Below are 21630 nucleotides of genomic sequence, written 5' to 3' on the forward strand. Positions count from 1 at the left end.
AGAAGTTGCTCCACTAAGAACCAGTGACCAACACCATACATTTAGGATTCCATAACTGATCAAACTTAGCTAGTTTTAGATTAGTAAGGAAAAACATACTCTTTAACTTTTAAACTTGAAAAGAGCCATATCCTGAAGTGAAGATGGTGTTAAAGATCAGAATGAGACGCAATAATTTATATTGTCCTGTAAAGCAAAAACACAGCATATTATTCATGAAACTATCACTTGCATTATTGTCAACTTGGGTTAATACATCAGATATTTCTAGTGAATCTATACGACTTTATTTACAAACCTCGATATCAACTACTACTTGCTGGCTCCCATGGCGTTTATGTAGTATGTAAAGTTCCCAAATCACCATAACTATTACTTTTATGTTCTAATGCTTTTTATTTTGTTGCAATTTTGAATGTAATGGTAATTAATTTGTTGGGATAGAAGAATTTTAAAGATGTTCTTGGTAATACGATTTTCTTAAATCAGTTCTTCATTCTCTGAAATAAAAACTGTTTAAAAAAAAAAAAAAACAAAACAAAAAAAAACAAAGAACGAAAGTGAAATATTTTAACAAATGAATCATTGCCTGGCTGTTTTATAGTGATCAGTTTGAATCTCTTGGCACAGGCAAATCTGAAGCAAGCACTGACTTCTGTGACAGAAGAGGCCAACTGTATGCCTCATGGAGCTTCTTGTTATCAAAACATTGAATTAAAGTGTTAATGGTAGTATTGTGAATCTGCTGCTGTTTTGTGGTGCATTATGATGACAGCCTAATGCAGCTGTTGACTGGCACACTCCAACTTCTGAAAAAATGACAGATTTTGTCATTGCCAAATGCCTGTTGTCTCTTGACAAATGCTTGTAATTGCAGAGCTGTTGAGGTTTTCGAACAGCAGAGTTATGAGCTGAGCCTGTTACCAGGATGTTCTTGCAGCATTTAAAGCAAAGAACTTTTTTTGGATGTAACAAAAATATCTCCTTTCGTCTTTTATCTTTGAGACAGGAATGAAGAAGGTTAAAACGTGTTCCAATTCTCAGTGGTCATCCATTAACACAGAGTGGTATATCTTTTCAAGTGTGAAGTCTTTACCATTCAGTCATTATAGCAAAAAATCCTATCTATGCCAGTGGAAAACTAAAACAATTCACCTCAGCATGTGGGATCAGATCAAATGATCGAGGCATTTCATTAATCACCACATCCGAGGGCTTGGGTTTCAGAATTTTATAAGCAGAGAAACACAGGGCTCGAATCTTTCTCCAGTGTACGTTCACAAGGCCCAGCCTGCTGATGTAGGGTAATTACATGGTCTAAAAATACAGCAGCATTTGTTTTAGTTAATGGAAAAGTTACACCGGCTCCAGAGTGCAAGGCAAAAGCATATTGGGTTTCCTGCTGACTATTGTAAATGCTTTGCATATTAGATCAGAAACCCTTGAACCAGGAACAGCTATTCCTCTGGAATCAGAGGATAAGTATCAGGAGCAGAATAATAGGCCCAGTAAATCCCCTTGGCCAGAAAGTTCCTCATGAGACTTCTTCATGCTCTGTGACGCACGTTCAAAAGGAGGAATTTTAAATGACCCTATCATCACAGCAATAGATACGTGGTCATTGAAAGTCAGCTGATGAGTCACTTTTTTCAGTTTCGTGGCAGTAAATATTGTCACATTCAGATACCTTGACTATGAATTACGCAGATAGGATGGGCTAAACTGGAAAGTGTTTTCCAGATATAGTCACTGCAGTTTGTAAATTCAGTTGTTTTAATTATGATCAGATTTCTTTGCCCTCCTTCCCACAAACATTTGAGAGTCTGAGTTGATAATGGAATTTGTCTATCTAGAGTGTGTATTGACAAGAAAATATTTATCTTCAGAAGAAAATAGACTGAATATTCTATGCAGGTTTTTTTTTTTTTTTTTTTTTACAACCAATGGATTATTACTCATTAAGCTGAAAGAATACACTTAGTCTTACCTTAGTCTTCTAGAGACAAATGTTGTGCAAGAGCTGTCATTAGTTCATCATTAGAAATCATTAGTTAGGGAAAGTCAGGAGGAAGAAGGAAACTGTTTTTTTTTTTTAATGCATATACCTGTAGTTTCCTTATCTTTATTTTAATCATATGCTCAAGCTAGTTGATTTTTATCATTCACAGAGTGATAATAACATACTTCACATTTTAATATGGCTGTGGGTTAATATTATAAGAATGTGACTTGTTTTATATAAATTCTGTGGCAAAGCTTTTGTGGAAAGTATTGCTAGCTATGTGCTTTAGAGACTAAGTGGCTGTAAATGAAAACCTGTCAGAATTTTCAGCAAAAATTAAAATCTCAAGAAGTAGGTGGGCATATGCACACTGCACACAAGTATCTATCAGTATTTGTGCTTCACACAGGACATTTTGCATCTTTGTAGTATTTGTACCTTAACTGAAATATTCAGAAATTGTGCAAAACTGGAAATGAAAATATATACTTTAACAAAAGCCTCTTCCATCTTAAGTCAGGTTTCATATATAATGTAGTTGACTCGCTAAATGTTAACTTAGTTTCAACATTTCCACCAATATAATTCTTTTTTTAACCTATCCTGTTTTAATTACAATGCATTGCTTTGAAGTTTAGTTCAAGCTCTAATGCTTTGCCAGTCCCAAAGATAATGGCCTGGACTTGATACTGGATAATTCTGAGCAACTCTTGTTGTACCTGCAAATTCCACTATGACCATTAACACACCTTCTGTGTAGCTCTTGAAACTGAACTGATGTTCCCTGGAATTATAAAATCTTTCTTACTTATACTGCAAATACAAGCATTTGACCTTCTGGCTTCTGAGTGAGTAAATAGGAGGAGATTAGATAATTACGTTAACAGGATTATATCAATCTAACAGTATAATAAACTAAAGCTTAAGTATTTGAGGGGTAGGCAATTATATTCCATTTTCAATTATGTTTACGCTGGGCACAGAGTTCTTTTTTTTTTTTTCTGTGATATTTCCTTACATTTCTCATTGCAGAAACTTGAAAGTCATGAGCAGAGTTTGTTGGTAGTTTGTGTGTGTTAAGTGGCTAGATAGGATTTCATGTTTCTAAACTTGTAGCAGAAGAGATTGGCAATCTGAGTTACTAAGCAGAGTTTTGCTGCTGTTATAAATAGAGGTAACTCTGAATCAGATTTTCTTCCTTCCAAATTATTTGAAGTCTGAGGGGAAAAAAAAAAAAAACAAAGTGTCAGATGAGAATGAAAGTTTAAGTATTTTTTTTTATGTTTTAAAAAAATTTTATTCTGAATACAGTCTTTTATAGTTGAATTTTTAGGTTCTTCCCCTTTCCTCTCCCACTCACCCCTTTTAAAGTAAATTGGAATTTTTTGAGTGTAGCAGAAGTTGCAAATATATCAAAACTCTGACAGCAGCAAATGTTGTCCTTGTGGTAGATGTCAATATAAAAAAAAAGGCAGGATGGACTTGTAAACTAGTAGGAATTGTGAAAACACAAAATTGTGGCCAGGGTTTTTGTAATCAACATCACTAGCAGACTCTGATGTTATGAAAAATAATATTCTTTATCAGATCCAGGAATCAGAGAATGGCTTGGGTTGCAAGGCACCTCAAGGATCATCAAGCTCCAACATCCTGCTGCATGCAGGGCTGCCAACCTCCACATTCAATGCTAGACCAGGCTGCCCAGGGCCCCATCCAACCTGGCCTTGAACACCTCCAGGGACGGGGCATCCACAACCTCTGTGGGCAGCCTGTTCCAGTACCTCACCACTCTCTCTGTAAAGAATTTTCCCCGATTGTCTTCCCTCCCTCAACTTAAAACCATTTCCCCTTGTCCTGCTGTTATCAACCCTTTCAAAGAGTTGATTCCCCTCCTGTTTGTAGGCTCCCTTTAGGTACTGAAAGGCTGCAATGAGGTCACCCAGCAGCCTTCTCTTCTCCAGGCTGAACAAGCCCAGCTCCCTCAGCCTGTCTTCATAGGGAAGGTGCTCCAGTCCCTGATCATCTTTGTGGCCCTCCTCTGGACCCTCTCCAACAGCTCCATATAGTAGTTGTTGTTTTTATTACCACAGACCTAAATTTGAAAGCCAGTAGGAATGAAGATCCTGAATGCTTCTCTGATGCTCAAGGAAGTGAGAAAATTATGTATAGGTTTGGGAAGTATTTTTTTAATGTATTGTCTTTGGCAAAGTGTAAACTATATTGTTACGAAAGCTTTCTACAGTACCATCACACTTTTATATGTTTAGCTCCTATTAGACAAAATAAATGAGGGGATATTTAGTGGAATATTTCCCATCCAAGATACACTTTACCATTTTATTAAGGATTTGCTATGTCACCAAATAGAAGACAGTGCTGATAGACTTCACTGGGATGCACGTGGTTACTTCTGAATGACATGACAAATCCTTTTGAGGAGCATATACCAGATATAAGAGCCATGACTCTGTATGATTCTTTTGTTGGGAGTGAACTGTACGCAGAATACGAAGCTCCTATTACTGTTTGCTGGTGGGGGAATTTAAGTAGTATAAAAGTGGGAAGCATGTGTTGGAGATGGCTGATTAAATTCCTCGGGAGCGTAAGGCCTTCATGCTATTACTGGTGAAATCCACAGTTTTACTGGTGAAATTTTCTGTAATTGGATTAGCAGTACTCTAGGTCTCACTGGCATGAAAGTTGATGTCTAAAATCAAAAGAGAGAGAAAAGGTGTATTTCCTTCAGTTTAGGAAGTGAGAGGAAGATTTAAATGGCTTTAGAGCATGTTTTTGTCATTTTTCTTTTTCTTCTTTGAAGACATTTTCTATGACAAGGGTCCTGATTTCATCTGTTGTCTCTCATGTTCTGCAGATGCAGAGGCAAAATTTGCAGAAAAGCATGATTTTGTTAGTTCTTTGCAGAAAGTGGTATTCATGAGCAACAAATTATGTGCAGGTTCTCACCATTTCCTCCCAAGTCATGCAGCACCTGCAAACTCCATGAACTTAATCTGCAGGAGTACTTGAGGCAAATGTGGCTATCGCTTTGAGTCTAAGCTCATGTGAAAAATAGGAAAAAGTATGTCAGTTCCACACTTAACAGTGTTAATTCAAGATCACTCTTCTAAACTCAGAAACTAACATTCCTCGTGAGGTTTGTGTATGTTCTCTACAAAGCTTGTGCGTTTGTTGTGTGGAACTTTTTTTTTACTGTTAGTGGTGAGGTTTATGGCGCGAGTTAGAAGTTATGGACCTGTGTACTTACCTTTGGGTAATCTGAATGAGATTTCCTAGGTTGCACTAGAATATTCTGTGATTGCTGGTCCACATTAGGATGATGATAACCTGCTCCAGTAAATCTTGGGTATGTTGTCTTTTTGTCACACATCCTCTTCATGTATCATTAAACCTTTTCACTTCGACCTGCCTTTTTATGCAAAGCTCCAGGCATCTGTCAGCAAAATGTACAGAAATAATTCCCTTCCTCCATTAAATGTTATTTAAGTTGGCTTCACTAGAAGGGGTTAGGTTAGTTCAGTGAAGCATGTTTAGTTTTATATAGGGATGTAATTATGTATAAGTGCATTTGTTACTGTCTTTGAAGTCATGTTTTTGAAAATGGTGACAGTTTAAGTCCTTGGACAGAACACCACTGAAAGGATAACACTAGATGGCAACATGCACATTCTGTGACTATAAGAAGGATGTAGGCAGCTGAGTTTGAGTTATAGTTTGTTTTGAAGAGAATTATTTTTACTAAGAAGAAAGATGTTTATGATTAATAATGGCAGAGAACTAACTATCCATGAGTGCAGATGTCTGAAATTTGCAGGGAAAAGCAATTTCTTAGGATCTTCAGGGAAGGATGAATGCCTTCAGGAAGATGTAAAAGAGCTAGCCACAAAACTTGAGAGCAAAAAAGACTTAAGACAGAAGTGGAAATTCTTTGTAAGCAGTAATCATTTCTTTGTGATCATTAACATAAATATTGTTCAGTTGCAGTTAGACTTCACAGACTCTTAACCATATAGGTCTAAAATCAGTCTTAATACTCTGATATACATCATGGTAGTGGTCTTCTCTGTATAGACATAAGGAAACTGTCACTGCCTTGCCTTGGCTGCTACAGGAGGGAGCTGTAGTGAGTTGTAGTTCAGGTACCAATATCCAGATGGATAGCTTAAGCCACATAGACTTGAAAGAGTCTCTTGGCTGTGCACATAGCACTGACATGGGAGCCATTCTGCACACAAATGGGACAGGATTGTAGTGAAAAAGAAAACACAATGCATTTGAACATGCGAGCGTATACACCATGTGTGTTATCCATATGATTACTGAGAATTTGCTTCTCTGAAGCTTTATATTCAATCTAAGCTGAGTCTGTTTATTTTTCTTCTTTATGTTCATTCTGAAGAAACTAATAAGCATTAGAACTGTAGCTGATCTTTACTTCCATTTATTTCCACTTTGAAGTTTAATTCTTCCTCTATCTGAATTTGCACTTTGAGTTTCAGTTATCTGGGCTTGAAGTATTTCAGTAAACACTATCTATGTGCTTTAGATATTCTGAAGGGAAGTTGGGTAGGTATGTGTGATTTTTGGGTGGGGGGGTGGTTGTTTTTTTTTCATTTGTCATAGTGTTTGACTTTTTTTGAAGTATTCAGTTTGGAGGAATGTTTTTATTTTTTCCAATCTATGTATGTGATCATGTCTGAGTTGCTCTGGCATGTTAGGAGCAGTTAGGCATTTCAAGAAAACGATTTAAACCTCAAGTCATTTTGAGTCTGAAATTCTATCTTATGCTGCTTCTGAACTGTTAAGAGACGTGGTAGTAAAGAGCCTAAATTGATCTCAGATCAGATTGTTTGTTTTGATTTTTAAAAGGCAGTTGCATTGCAAGTTATGTACCTTCTATCACCTGATTTTACACAGCAGGCAAACCACTTTTGTGATGCACAGTGTTAGTGCGTTGGTGTGGTGCTGGTGCTTTTAATTTTGATTATAATAGCAGTAACTGTTCAGAATCTGTATCTTAATTTTTCATCTTGTTTGAATAACCCAAAATACAGATTGATTGTTGACATGGTTTTTAAAACAAGAAAGCAGCGCGCTGACTTACCTGGCTTTATTTTCAAGTGACTGTAATATACGGTAAGCGTGAGAAATTCAGTGGCAGGTTTTATCTCTGCTAAGAGCAAAACAGGTTGCAGAGTATTCTGTACTGTGTGTAAAAGTAAACTTTCATTTTAAAAAGAGCTACACAGTTTGAAAAATGCTGCTATTAATTTTGTTTGTAAAGAATGCTGGTAGAAATAGTGAGTGTTCTAGAGCTGCAGTGAACTTGAGCTATCTTTCCTAGTGAGATGTGTGTATGTTTTTAGAAATAAATGAGATTAACAGATTTTGGTTGTCTTTCAGATGTAAAATTTCTATCACGTTCTGCATGTGAATGGCATTATGATGCCTGTGCAAGCCCATGTTTCAAAACCTGCAAGGATCCTTTGGGAAAAAACTGTCAGACAGTACCAAAGTAAGTTTTTGTAAATGTAAAACTTTATAATTTGCATAATAATAGGCATACAAGTAACCAAGCATAGGATCAGTACAGAAGGACAGTGTTAATTTGGAAGATGAGTAAAGGACGAAAGAATTGAAACTGCTTATACTTATATGTAGCAGCTACATATAAGTGAAATTTCTAGATGCCACCAGTAATAAGTATTGTCAGAGTCTGTAACAACAAGTGTTTGTAACTTTGAAACTGGAGAGAATGAAAGTGCACTGATAAAACAAGTTATGTTTGTTTCAGATAGTTGTGCCCCTATGTTTTTGTTGGGGTAGAATTACAGAATGGTTTGCATTGGAAGGGACTATGAAGATAATCTACCTTCAACTTCCCTACCATAGAAAGGGATACTTCCAACTAAATCAGGCTGCCTAAAGCGCCCCGTTCACTGGCCTTGAGCACTTCAAGGAATGGAAAATCCACAGCTATTCTGGGCAACCTGTTCAATTTTCTCACCACGCTCAACTGTAGAGTTGCAACAGCCACATCTCTTTGACTTTTCCCTTTATGTACTCTGTGCACTGTGCTTCTCAGCAGGATTGAAACTTGTACTAAGTCTTGTAAAAGTGACATTTGGACTTTGGTTTGCAAAAAAGGTTTGGCATTTTTTAAGTGAGTGTTTACAATGTGAACTTTCATTTCACAAGCTAATTGCAATGTTCCTGCTTTAGCTTTGGTCTGTGAGAATGTATGCCATATCAGTGACATTTTGAAGGAGAACACTGAGGTGATGAGAGCAAGGATGTCTGTTAAAAAGGATGCTATAAATAGTGTTTGCCTGAAATTTAATTACTTGATCAAGAAGATACTGTTCACCTAAATGATATTGTTTTTCTTTTAGAGTGGAAGGCTGCATCCCTGCATGTCCTCTCAATATGTTGTTGGATGAAGTCACTCAAAGATGCGTGTATTTTGAAGACTGTATGTGTGAAAAATTGTGTATATATGCATGATGTATTTAGCTTATTAATGTCTGAGGTGATATCTTAGTCAAACTTTTAAATAAGGGTGCTTAAATTGGTATGACTCTGACCTCAGTTATGCAAATCTTAAGATTCACTGAACATGCAGTTTAATTAAAATAGTTTAGCTCTTTGCAAATCTAACATTTTACAATATGAAAGATATTCTTCATAAAACATTTCAGTAACATGAAAAATGAAGCAACTTATTGAAATTTACTTTTGAGTTTGGCTCTGAATTTTCAAAGAATCATCACGGTTTGAGAACAAGATCACTGAGTCTAACCGTCCACTCGTCACCAGCAGTTCTCTCTAAACCACATCCCTCAACATGGTGTCTAAACATGGACACCTCTGGGGTCAGTGACTCCACCACATCTCTGGGCATCCCATTTGAGCACCTGACCACTCTTTCAGAAAAGCAGTATTTACTAACATCCAGTCTGATTCTCCCTTGGCACAACTTGAGGCCATTCCCTCTAGTCCTTCTCTAGTTACCACTAGAGAAGAGGCTGACCCTCAGCTCACTACAACCTCCCTTCAGGTAGCAATAAGGTCTCCCCTGAGCCTCCTCTTCTTCCAGACTAAACAATCCCAGCTTCCTCAGCTGCCTCCCTTGTAAGACCTGTGCCCCAGACCCTTCACCAGCTTCACTGCCGTTCTCTGGACATGCTCCAAGGCTTCCATGTCTTTCTTGTAGTGAGGGGCACTCAAAACTGAACACAGTACTCAAGGTGTGGCCTCACCAGATCTGAGTACAGAGGGACAGTTACTTCCCTGCTCCTGCTAGCAACACTATTTCTGATACCAGCTAGGATGCCTTTGGCCTTTTTGGCCACCTGAGTGCTCTGCTGGATCATGCTCAGCTGAGCATCAACCAATTTTACAAGCTTAAAGGTAGTTGAAAAGATCAGAGCTATATGAATTGTTATGTAATCTTTCTAGCTTCACTAGCTTTGTCTGTAATTTAGCTGCTAATGTCAGACTACCATTTATTTATCTGATTCCAGGCATTGAACCTGCAGATGGTACTTCACCTTTGCCTGCCAGCATTCAAACACCAGCAGTTTCCCACTTAACATTTAGTACAACTTTGGCAGCCATCAGTGAAGTAACTTCATTTCCCTTACGTGCAACAACGGACATGAAAACAACCCTTGCTTCAAAGTTGAAACTCCCTGCAACTACAGAGAAAACTAAATTTTCAGCTATAACATCTAATACAACTCTTCTAGCCATAACTTTGTCATATCTTTCTTCACAGCCAAGAGAAATGACATCAGCTGAGAAGAGAACTACAACACTGCCTGAGATAGCAAAATCTAATGTAAGCTTGTCTTCTCTTGCTGATGTTTCTCTGTTGTTTCCATCTCCTGTCACTTCAGAAACCTCCACAAAAATACAAATGATCAGTAGTGGTTCCACTAAGCTTCTGAGGGCTACAGAACCTCTGATAGTAACTGCTCCACATACAGCGTCTAGAGGCCCAGAATTAGAAGGCCAACCAGTTTCTACTTTTATTTTTACTGGGACACCTGTTACATTTAAAACAACGGAACTGCCAGTCAAAACTAAAATGATGGAAATATCAGAAATAGCCACAATGGCACTTCCTACAAAGGAAGCACAAGTAAAACCAGAAGGACTTGCAACATTTACACCCTCTTCATTTGAATCAAGAACAGAAAAAACTACTGTGTATCAGCCCAAGGATTTCACCTTATCACCTCTGGGTGTACGTTCATATACATCATCAGCAAATGTAACATCAACTTCAGAAATGACAAAAACAAGCATAGGCCAGTCTTCTACCACAGTACCTAATGTTACAGTAACATCATCTTCTCCTGTGATCACTACTTTGTTTTTGCTAAAACCAGTGTCTTCAGAAATGACAAAAACAGCAGTTGTTTTAACTGAGCAAAGCACTAAGACTGTACTTTCACCAGCATCCACACTGCCTTCATCACTAGGTAAGGCAATTACAGAACTTCCTCTTGAAAAGGTTCACCATCTGACAGATGCTGTGGGGGTACCTTTCTCTACAACTCTAGGTCCAAAGATGACAACTCTGCAAACAACTTTGTTACCTTTTAAAACTGAAGAAAAAGAAACTCCTGAAGTAACACCTCACGTGCAGCATACATCTAGCTCCCATTTCCTTCCATATTCACTGCATCCGAGTTCTACAGTTGGAAAACCCATCAGTCTTTCTACAGGAAGGCCTTCAGAGTCAGTTCCTACTCCTGCTACTCCAGCTTTGACTGAATTAAAAAAAACATTTAAAACTGTGTCAACTACAGCATATCCATCATACACAGTTCTAAATTCAACAGAGTTCTTGACTACATTATACACTAGATACCCTGTTTTGCCTCAGACTACCACAATGCCACCTTTGTTTGTTAAGGTAACTTCTGAAATAACATCACCTTTTGAATTAGAAGCAAAATCAACTGGAAAAGCATTTACCGATTACAAGTCACCTCTGGTTTTAAGTACAGGGAAGAGAAGCACTTCAGTGTATTCAGGTAGCATTGCCACATCAGCAATGAAAACCTTTATCTCATCAAAAGAAACTGCTACACTTCCTTCCATATCTACTAAAAGAGAGTCAGCTCAAACGATGTCCTTCACTGGATCTCCACATATTCTCCTTAGTGCATCTGAAACCACATTGTTACCAGCACAGCCTGATGAATCGGAAGAGGAAAGAATTACTAGCATCTCCACTACAAAGACATCTGTTTTTCCTTCTTCACCATCAAGCTCTCTAATCTCTTTGAATATTTCTCTTCCTTCACTGTCCATATACGGAAAAGAAGCAGTGACACCTCTCAGTCCTGTGCATACATCCCATGCTGTACTTCCAGTAACAAAGTCTTTTCACACTTTCTCTACCTCTCAGCATCTGGAAGACCAATCAGTTTCTTCAACTTCTTTAACACAATCGATACTGAAAGTAACAACCACACCAAAATATCCAGCAGTAGAAACTAAAGTAGTTCCTACAGCATCACAGTCTACAGTTGAAAGTATAACAATTATGGTAAAACCTGCCACTGCTACAGCTCAGACATCTCTTATTCCATCTACAGGAGATAAAGTTCCAGTACAGACCACAAAGGCTATGACTGTATCACATCTTCCTCCTACAATGGTAATGGAACTTGCTCATCAGACATCTAAGCCTTCCTTGACAAGCAAAAGCAGTATCTCAACTTACCAGCATCCTGAAGAAACTTTAACAAAATCCACTGATCAGCCACAAATTCTATTAAGCACAACTGAAGCGACAGTAGAATCAACTTTCTCATCCTCTTCAACTACTTCACTACCTAAAGATATTCATTCAAATGTATTATCTATCTCATTGGACCCTACACGAGTTATTTTACCAACTGAGAAAGAGTTAATTTTAAGTGATTCAGTTACGCAGCCGTATGTACCAAGAACTACTGTTTTCCAGTCTACATTCCCACCTAGAAAAACAGCTGAAGTTATTTTTGGAACCAGTATTCTCCCTTCCTCACCAGATTTACTTGCAATTTCCTCTTCTTCAGCAACCATCAAAAAAGATGCCTTTCCTTTTATTTCCACAGATACTGGTCTAAAATCCACATGGCAGGCCCCAGTTACCAAATCACTTGTTTCAAGTCAAACTCCTAAAACAACTACAACTTCATCTGTTTTACTACCTGAAACAACAGAAATTCCCATTGTGATGGAAAGTGAGCCATCCATAGGTGCCTTTTTAACACCTGTAGTTTCAACAGCATCCACATCAGTGGTTAAAACTACTACAGAGAAAATTGTTGTGTTGCCAAAGCAAGACACACTTTCAACCACTGCTCACAGTTCCACTTTTCTAGCAACTACAGTGCTTCCAGCTACTACCCATTCATCACACATATCTTCAGGCTCTTCAACAATAAGAGGTACGGGGCAAAGCATTACTGTTCCATCAGCAACATATGACAAAACAGAAACTCTAACAAAATCCACCACAACCTTGGTGAAACCCACCTATTTTTCTGTTTCTTCAAAATCAAAAGAACTTATGTTCCCTGATACAGAAAAATCAGAAGAGCTGGATGTCCAACCTGTCCACGCCCAAGGTGTTGCCATTACCTCAGAAATACCTCAGAAATTTTATTCTCCATACTTCACAACCACAACTGCAGCTCCTTCTAATGGAAGCGTACTGATACCATTCACCATACATTCATCCTCTGAAACAAAACCTTTTTCTTCTGTAGCTGCTGCATCATTGGCCACTCAAACTTCCAAGCATGGAATAACATCTGAAGTACAAACACCTTCAAAGAGTTTGCTCTTAACAGTACCCAACTACTTAAATGATACAACAGCTCCATCAGTTTCCTCCTTTGCCTATTTATCTGCCAAACCACTTTATGGGTTACCTACAACAATTGCTGATGGATTGGCCACAGCTGAAGCCATGCCAGGAGTCACACAGCCAGCTTCAGTTCTCCCTACAGAAACAGCAGCTCTCCAAACCTGTATAGTGAGTAACATCATAACGTTATTGCGTTTGGTTTTGAATAAATCCAGGTTACTTTTATATGCTGATAAAACCATCATGTGTGAGGCATACTTTGATCCTCATGATTTAAATGTCTGCATTAAGTAGGGCTATTTGTTATTTTAACAGTTATATCTGTAAGTCTGAACAACTTCAATTGCGCATGATGATTTTTCATGAGGGTTACATTTCACTGTGATTTGGACCTTGGTTTTCTGAGTGTGACTGTTACAGGAATGTTTGGGATTGTTTTGGTAAAATGCAATGCTTCGTGTGGTTCATGTACTTTGTATATCATATAGCCTTCCTGCCCACACATCCATGTTACTTTCTTCTCAAATTCTTTTAATTAAAAGTAAACAAACAAAAAAATGTTATGCACTTTACAGCAGGACAGAATTTTAAACTATTCTCAGAAGGGTCAGATTTTCAATGATGCTCTTTGCTTAAATCTTCCATCATTGTTGTCATGAGGATTTATAAATATTTGGTGCCTGAAGGATGTGAGCCTCTTTTATGAGCAAATACTATGCATTATTGTGATATTACTTGTGTCTTTTAAATATGTCTTAGCCACTTACAGAGAATGAGTGCATAAAATACATTTGCTTGGATGGACAACTGATTCAAGTTAATAAGTCACAGAACTGCCCATACAATGCAACTCAACCTAGCTGTGGAATTTTAGGATATGCTACTCAAGTAAATGGGGACAAATGCTGCCCAAAGTGGGAATGTGCATGTAAGTTTTAATTACTTCGTTCTTTTGAAGTGAATTTGAGTAACAATTTAATACATGTCAAAGAAGGCAAAGCTCCCATAACCATGGTGAAGAAAAAAAGGATCTGTATTGTAGAGATTGTTGCTTAATTAAATTTATAATTCTAGTTCTGCATCTAGTTAAGTGAAATGAAAATGCTCCTTTACTGTAGGATAAATATCTTAACTAGCTTCTGGTAACATGAGGAGACTTGTCTAGGTGTGACTTAGACCTGTCTTGTTTTTAGTCAGATGAGATACAGTGGATATAGGCAGTGGATTTTGTGGGATATCTTGTAACTACTTCAGGGTGAGAAGTTAATTGTTAACAATTTATGTACACTAGCAGCATAGCTGTGCTGTAGTCACTCCTACCAATGATGCAGAACTAGGCAGAATGAATCCTAACCTCAAAGAAAATTGAATTTAGTCCATAATGGCAAAATTGTTGTGCAGAGATAAGCGAGGTAAATTTCCATTTATGAACTCCAGGCTCTGAAACAGAGCAGTATGACTGTAAAGAAGAGAACTTGAAACAAGATCTCCCTCCTTATGAATGAGACTGGAGAGAAACTAAAGATCTGGCATGGTTCTCTGTCATCTGTGTTTTTGCTGGTTTAGGGTTGTGAAAATTATAAATTTATGCTGCTAAAAATTGTATGAATAGCAGAGTGCTGTGGATTGTGCCATTGGACTATGTAGAATTTGACTATGCTGTCCATTTACAGGGATGCAATAGTAATAAAACACATCTGAAAATGTGCTAAATATCTGAAACTGTACAGCAAAGAAGTTGGTCTTAGTTCATTGCTATATCTTCATATCTTTGTATTTGGTTACATTTACAGAAACTATAAAATAAGTGAGCAAATACAATTTTTTTTTTTCCTTAGGTCGTTGCACAATTTTTTCTGATCTGAGTGTTGTAACATATGATGGAAATCGTTTGGCTTTATTCAAAGAAGCATCATACATTGTTAGTCAAACTCAAGATGAAACTATAACCATCCATGTCCTTGACTGTAGAATGGTAATTATAATTTATCAACTAACGAAGGATGTTGAGTATTGCTAATAAGATGCATCTTGGGAATGAGTTACACATATATTCCTCTAAAGTGCATCCTTGTCAATAAAACTGCTAGTATGTAATTGTAGTAAATTATTCACTCCTTTGCAATGTCTGTGAATGATACTTGCAATTTTCAGCATTTGAGAGTTGGGTAGAGTTCCTTTGGAAGCAGCAGAAAGGTAGGAGGCAGATCCATATTATCTTATATGTAGAATAGACAGTGTTGTGAGAGGGTAAGTGGATGATGTTTATTAGTCACTTTTGTGAGTACTGTCATGTAAAAAGTATTGATGTAGAGTTCTACTTTTTTGTGTATCTAGGTTTACTCAATTTTGCTGCGCTAAAGAGGCTCTACACAGAACTAAAAAGAACTTTCCAAAGCAGCATTCACTCTCTTTACATTTCATCAGGCTATACCTTGCAGAGTGAGGATTCACACACCTGAATTCCCTATATTAATTCAGCTCTAAATTGGTTTCAAGACCAGTACAGTATTTAAATGCACCACTTTTCCATATTTTCATATGGAAAATTTACTGGAATGACCAATCTTGAGAGCCCTAAAAGTATGTAGTATTGTTAGACTAAATTATACTACCTTGCACATTACAAGTTTCAGACAAATGCAAGTATTTGCTATTTCAGAGAGGAAAGAGAGAAACCCTACGGGATGCAGTTACAGAGTATCCTATCCTAATGGATAGTATAGAGGTTGGCTTTATGTTGTGAAGAGTTAATTGCTCATGGGCATTTACAAAATTCTTTTAACCCCAGTTTCTTCTATGAAAGCTAGGCAATTCTGGTGTCCATATAGGTGTTCATCTCAAGAGTTGGTCGTGAATAGTACCTTATGAAAGTTAATTTCAGAAGCCCAGTATGATTGAAAGGAGAAAGCAGATCTGCTTCTGACTTTCAGAATTTTTGTTCTCCACTGTATTAAATACTATTTAATCCTTTGGAACCTTGAATCTCAACATGTGCATGTATTTCTGATTCATTTCTTCTTTAAGATTCGTTTATCATATAAATTCACCAGTCCTTGTCCCATTTCTGCTCACCTTGGCTATGTAGTTCTTATTTTTCAGTATTGTCCTGTATCTTTTCTTTTCCAGAATGAAAGAAATAAGAGGTTTTACAAAACAGTTCATGAATGCAATAATATTATTTTTGTAATATTTTGCAAGAATGCTATCTATTAACCTCGTAGACTGGACTTGAAAGTACAATAATCAGCAACTTTCATCTCTTCAAAATACGTGCAAACAATCCTCATTGTCCCAGTACCTAAAAATATTAGACAGCTAATGTATACATTTTTATACATTATAACTATGACTAATAAATTTTTGCTTTCTCCACAGAATAATTCAAATTCCACTTCCTTGTGCCTGGCAATGTTGAATTTAACCTATGTATCAAACCAAATTATTATCAATCGTTTAAGTAGAAAAGTGAGTATTTTGAGGCTTTTTTTTCCTCTGCAATTTAGATAGCATCTTACTTCTGTAATCATCAGCTGCCTTCTCATGTGCGTACTGAAGATCAGAGTAGGGCATGACAAGAAATGTGTTTCATTGTTACCACTTTGGAGTTTAGTAAACTGCTGATAAATTCAGAGTCAAATTATGATGAAAGGACAGTTAATGAGGTAAGTCACAAAGCAAGGCATTTAAAATGACCACTGGTCCCTTTAATGCCTTGATAACTTTGTGGAGATGAGCCTGAGTTCTTTTGAAATTAGTTATGAGTTAGATTCCTACTCTGTTGAAAATCCAGCCATAGTTGTTCTTCTGCAGCATTCAGTGCCTGACATTTAAAATCTTCTCCGTGTGTGTTTTAGATAACAGTAAATTCAAGATTTGCTTGGCCTACTGTTAGAAAATATGGATACAAAGTAGAGGATTCAGGCTTCATGTATGCAGTTGAGACCCCAACAAAAATCAAAATTCAGTGGTTTCATTACACAGGTGTGATGATTATAGAGTTTAATACTACCAGAGAACCAAAAGCTTTGGGACTATGTGGTAAGTATTGAGAACTGCAAAATTAAATACATTGAGATGCTTTTCCAGAAAGGCACATTTTCCTAACTGTATCTTTTGCTGGATATTGCTTAAAAGAGTTATTGTAGATTATTGCAAATTTTTTAGGTACTATTAACATGAAATGATTCATCATTTCGGTAGTTGTTGACATAAAGTTCAATACCTGTCAGTGTAATCACTTTTTAATGACAGTTCTGCTTTTAACTGTAGCCCGTTTGAATCACAAGCATGATTGCTGTAACCAAACCCAAATAAGTCAAGCATAAATCTATAAAGTCAAATAAGGTCATTTAAAGATTTAGTGTTTGCTATCCATCTGATAGGAAGTGATATGTGCTATTTTCAGTATCTAAAGGTCAGAATTCACAGGAACTGTTAACTTGAGATAAGCTATTTTAGTTTATCTGTTAGAAGAAATATTTTAAAGGGAATTTTTGTAATTGTAATGGGTTAAATAACCCTAATGCTGCACTGTCTCAAGTCTGCTGAATCACCTCGTGTAGTTACTTTCTCTTTAAAACCCATGAACTTGAATAATTTAACAGAGCAGTAGCTTTTGTAAGCATGTTTTTCTGTTGTTCTAAATCTTTACTGTGACACCTGAATCTGTAAATTTATCTGCTGTAATTTGTAGCTGGAAAACAAGGTTACAGAGTTCATAATTACGGTGGAAATCTTGCCAGTTTCAGAAAGGGCAAATGCCTGTAGCTCAATATCAAATACCAGTGATAGCTTGGTTGAGTTCCAAGTCCTGCAGACAGTAATGTGCTCCTTGTAAAGGAAGAGAGCTTAAATTTATTGCCATTTTGAAATTGGATTATTATCTGCAATTGCTTCCGTCTTTTTTAACATCGTTCTTATTCTATGTGGCTGTTATTGTAATTAGATCACAAAGAAACAAGAATGTAAAGATAGTGTTTTTCAGTACGTCTGATTCAAACGATTCTTCAAAGTCTGTTTTGCCTTTACGTACTTGATTACTGTAATGGGGAGAATTAGAGACACCACAGTCCTGGTATATGTGGCCTATTAACAAGATGACAGCATACCTCTCTGGCTTCTTTGGAGAATATGCTGTGTTTTTCTAGTATTCATCTCTAATTAGGGTTCTCTGCATAAATCTGTGCAGTGCTGTCCACTGGGACTCACCAGAACCTGCTTTAAATGAGGTGGTTGCTCTGCACCTCTTCACGGTAAATTAATCTATCTGAAGCTCCTGTGCTTGCTATGCTACTCTGCTTCTTGTATTTGAGTTTTCTCAGAATGTCTTTAGGCTGCAGTATTGATGTATCCCAATTTCTCAGCTTTGTAGAAATGAAGGCACTGTTCCAGTTTTGTAGCACCAAGTATCACTTGAAAGAGTCTTTTTCTGACAGCAGGGTATTTTATAGTGACTGGATAAGGCAAAGATGGCAATTGGTGAAGAGCTGATGTGGGAGATGGGGGATGTCACAAGGGAGCAAGGGATTTCTCTGTAGTAACACTGGTGGAACAGAGTGCAAGTGTGTCAGTGATGTAGGTGCAGCCAGATCCAGCCAAGCCAAATGTGAAACTTTAGTTTTGCTGTGTTAAATCTTGTCAGTGTATGAGAAAGGTGGAAAAAGGTAAATCAGATATGGTAGCAGTCCCTTTAAGCCAAATAATTCCTCTTTGTGCTGTATAGGCTCACAACTTCAAAACATTCAAGCAGAAACATTTTTGATTGATTAATATTTATAGCTTCAAAAGCTATTTTACTCTCAGAATGATTACTATTCTCCTTGATTGTCAGTGGCTTGCTCATAATGCAAAATGCTCAAACAGACCCATAATTATTGAACAGATATCCTTAGAATTGCCATGAAAGTCTATGGAAGCATCAGAAGAATGCTTTCTAGAAGTCAATTACAAAATTATCAGCAATTGAGATGAGGAATAAAGAATGGGAGACTGATCTGTTATTCAGTTTTTGTATAACTATTGGCTCTCAAAGATAAAGTATCAGTAAGGTACTCTTGTAATACTTGGATGTTCTGTGCTGACCAAATTGCTCTCTCTGTTAGGATTCTTCCCTCATTCCATAGTCTTTTGAAATTGCCAACTACCTTAATGTAAACAAAAAACAAAATGTGATGCTGCCTTGTGTGAATCAAATACAGAAAAAATTGCTTTCTTCTTGCTGTGTGCTATTATAAATGTTAGCCTGGAAGTGACAAAAGTTACATTTCTAGGTTAGCTCTTATGCACAACGCTGCCCAGAAGCGTAAGTAGAAGAGAGTATTAAATTTTTGAACTGCAGTTTCAGATAGGCAGCTTTTTTGTCAATCTTAATTGGAATTTAACAAGAATTGCCTTTTCTGATAACATTTTTCATTTGTCGCTATACATGGTTGTGCTCTGTAACCTTCTTTTATCTTTTTATTTTTTTTTTAAACATATGTATTTTTTGTGCTCGTGCAACTGCGTGGTGAAGGCTGTGTGTCATTGCTGGGATCTCTGAACCTCTCTGGTGTGATAGATCTTGTTTCATGCATGTGCAATTCACAGGTGCATCTTCACTTTCACTTTGTGTCATTTGTGTGCAGTTTGTGTATTTTGATCCTACTAGACTTTCCACATCTGTTGTGTTTTATGAGACTGTACATTTTTTTAAAGTTCCTTACTTACTGTAAGTTTCTTAAAGGAGTTTACTTTTTGAATGAGGTATTTCAAATGTACTTCAGAATAAACATGTGTGGCGTTAACCAGCTTTTTCTTCTGTTCATACATAGGTTTTTGTGATGGAAGCTTGGAAAATGACCTGATGCTACCCAACAGGACAGTGTTAAGCAAAAGTGATGCTTCATCAACATTTATAGACAGCTGGCAAGTGCCAGACACATTAAAGTATGTTGGAGAAGACAGACATCAGGAAGCTAATTGTTCAGTCATGGACTGCTCAGAGTGCTTAAGACTGGTGTTGAACCAGACCTTCAGCAGCTGTCATCCTTATGTATGTTAACTATTTTGGAAGCTTACATTTTGGGAGAGATGCAGTTCTGATATACTTTTGTACTCTTGATAATTTAATTAATGCGGAACTACATGTAACCACATCTGTGGAAAGAGATACATACTTTTCTCTATCTACAGTTGCAAGATAAAAAGAATTGAAGAGTGCAGCAGCTTGGTAGGAGAGTTGCAGTAAGCAGCTGACAATTTCAGAATTCCTAATAAATCTCTATTAGTTTTGCTAATAGCATCTAATTTATAAATCAGTCCCAGAAAATTCACTTGGACCAACAGGATGTGCAGCGAAGTAAGATGAAGTAATTTTAGTATTTACTTCTTACTTAAACATTCAGTAATTTAACCAATTCCAAATCACATTAGATAATGTAAGGGCCTGAATTCTCAAAGGCTGTAGAGAGTAGGAGATCCAGCTTAGAGTGATGAGAGGGTAGAGCAGATCCTTTACAGCAAAGTTAAAGCAAAAAAAAAAACCCAAAGTGTAAAGAGAAAATATTTATTTGTGCTCATTCAAGAATGTTTATCATTTCAACTTTTGTATATTGGTGAGTTTGATGAACAGGAGGCCAAAAACAGACAAAAGCAAGGAAGAACAAAGTTCAGTGTGTAATTATGTCTTCTGTTGGAAAATTTCTATAAGCTGTTCCTTTGGCATTTATAATACGTGAAACAGAAGAATATAAGGATGTCTTTTTTTTTCCTCATGCTCAGGAAGCCTTGCTTTTAAATAGCAGTAGACTCTCTTTGTAGACCAATAAAGGCTAGCAATTTTATTTTTTTTTTTACTGTCAGCCAAGAACTTTTTACTTTGCTGTTTGTAGCTGATATTTACAATTTTTTTTTGCTACATACCAGAGTCTCTATGAAAATATGTTTTTCATTTTTTTCCTTTTTAGGTTCCACCTGAGATATTCTGTGATATCTGGGTTCAAGATACTGAGTACATTCAAAACCCATGTGTCTCACTAGCTGCCTATGTGGCAATGTGCAACAAATTTAATATCTGTATAGAATGGAGGAGCAACGATTACTGCCGTAAGTATTCCGCATGTTTGTGTAACTCTACTGTATTCTGAGACAAAACCTACCTAGTAATAAGAGTTAGTGTAAATTGAAACTATCTGTGTTCCCTGGGTTCTCAGATGCTTTGGAAGTTATTACTGAGATTATAAATTCAGCAGCTTTTATCATATAATTCAAAGTAGCACGTAGAAGGAATCATGCTCATTATGCCCACTTCACAGATGAAAAAGTTAAGCTGAAGTGACTTGCTCATGGGCCACTCTCTGGCTTGCAATGTATTTAATTGTGGAAATTGAATCCTCTTCCATGCAGTGTTCATTTATCCTAGTCTCTATTCATTAATAAAGCCAAAACACAAGAGAATTGATTTTGGAAAGGAGGAAGCCACAGAAACTTCACTAGTATTTTGAGCTGGCACTTTGAGTCTGCTTGATGCTGCTCCAGAATGCTGCATCTTGACTGGAGAAAGCATTGTAGTAATTGGGAACCTTTGTAATGAAACAGAAAGTAGGGAGTAAAACACTAAGAGCTTGTGGATCCCATGAGAATCTATTTCCCAAAGGCCAAATGGAATCTGTAGTTGTCAGTGATTCTCTGGGAAAAGTTGTATGCAATGATAACCCAGAGAGGTCTGCAGTTTCAGTATCAGAAAAGGAAAGACCTG

General features: G+C 37.0%; 1 protein-coding gene across 3 annotated transcripts in view; it reads left to right on the top strand.

The window, feature by feature from the left end:
* The window catches only part of OTOG (otogelin), a 93189-nt gene that overhangs the window by 52474 nt on the left and 19085 nt on the right, over positions 1–21630 (top strand). For 2 of the 3 annotated variants that reach the window (XM_052695212.1, XM_052695213.1), the window contains exons 34-42: positions 7424–7535; positions 8413–8492; positions 9544–13061; positions 13653–13821; positions 14732–14868; positions 16272–16361; positions 16751–16934; positions 19706–19926; positions 20840–20978. In XM_052695212.1, coding sequence (XP_052551172.1) covers positions 7424–7535; positions 8413–8492; positions 9544–13061; positions 13653–13821; positions 14732–14868; positions 16272–16361; positions 16751–16934; positions 19706–19926; positions 20840–20978 — 4650 coding nt within the window. The remainder of the gene's footprint in view (positions 1–7423; positions 7536–8412; positions 8493–9543; positions 13062–13652; positions 13822–14731; positions 14869–16271; positions 16362–16750; positions 16935–19705; positions 19927–20839; positions 20979–21630) is intronic. The other variant, XM_052695214.1, reaches the window with a different exon arrangement.

The sequence above is a fragment of the Tympanuchus pallidicinctus genome, unplaced genomic scaffold (genome assembly GCF_026119805.1).
Source record: "Tympanuchus pallidicinctus isolate F22 unplaced genomic scaffold, pur_lepc_1.0 scaffold3, whole genome shotgun sequence".
NCBI classification, from domain to species: Eukaryota; Metazoa; Chordata; class Aves; order Galliformes; family Phasianidae; genus Tympanuchus; species Tympanuchus pallidicinctus.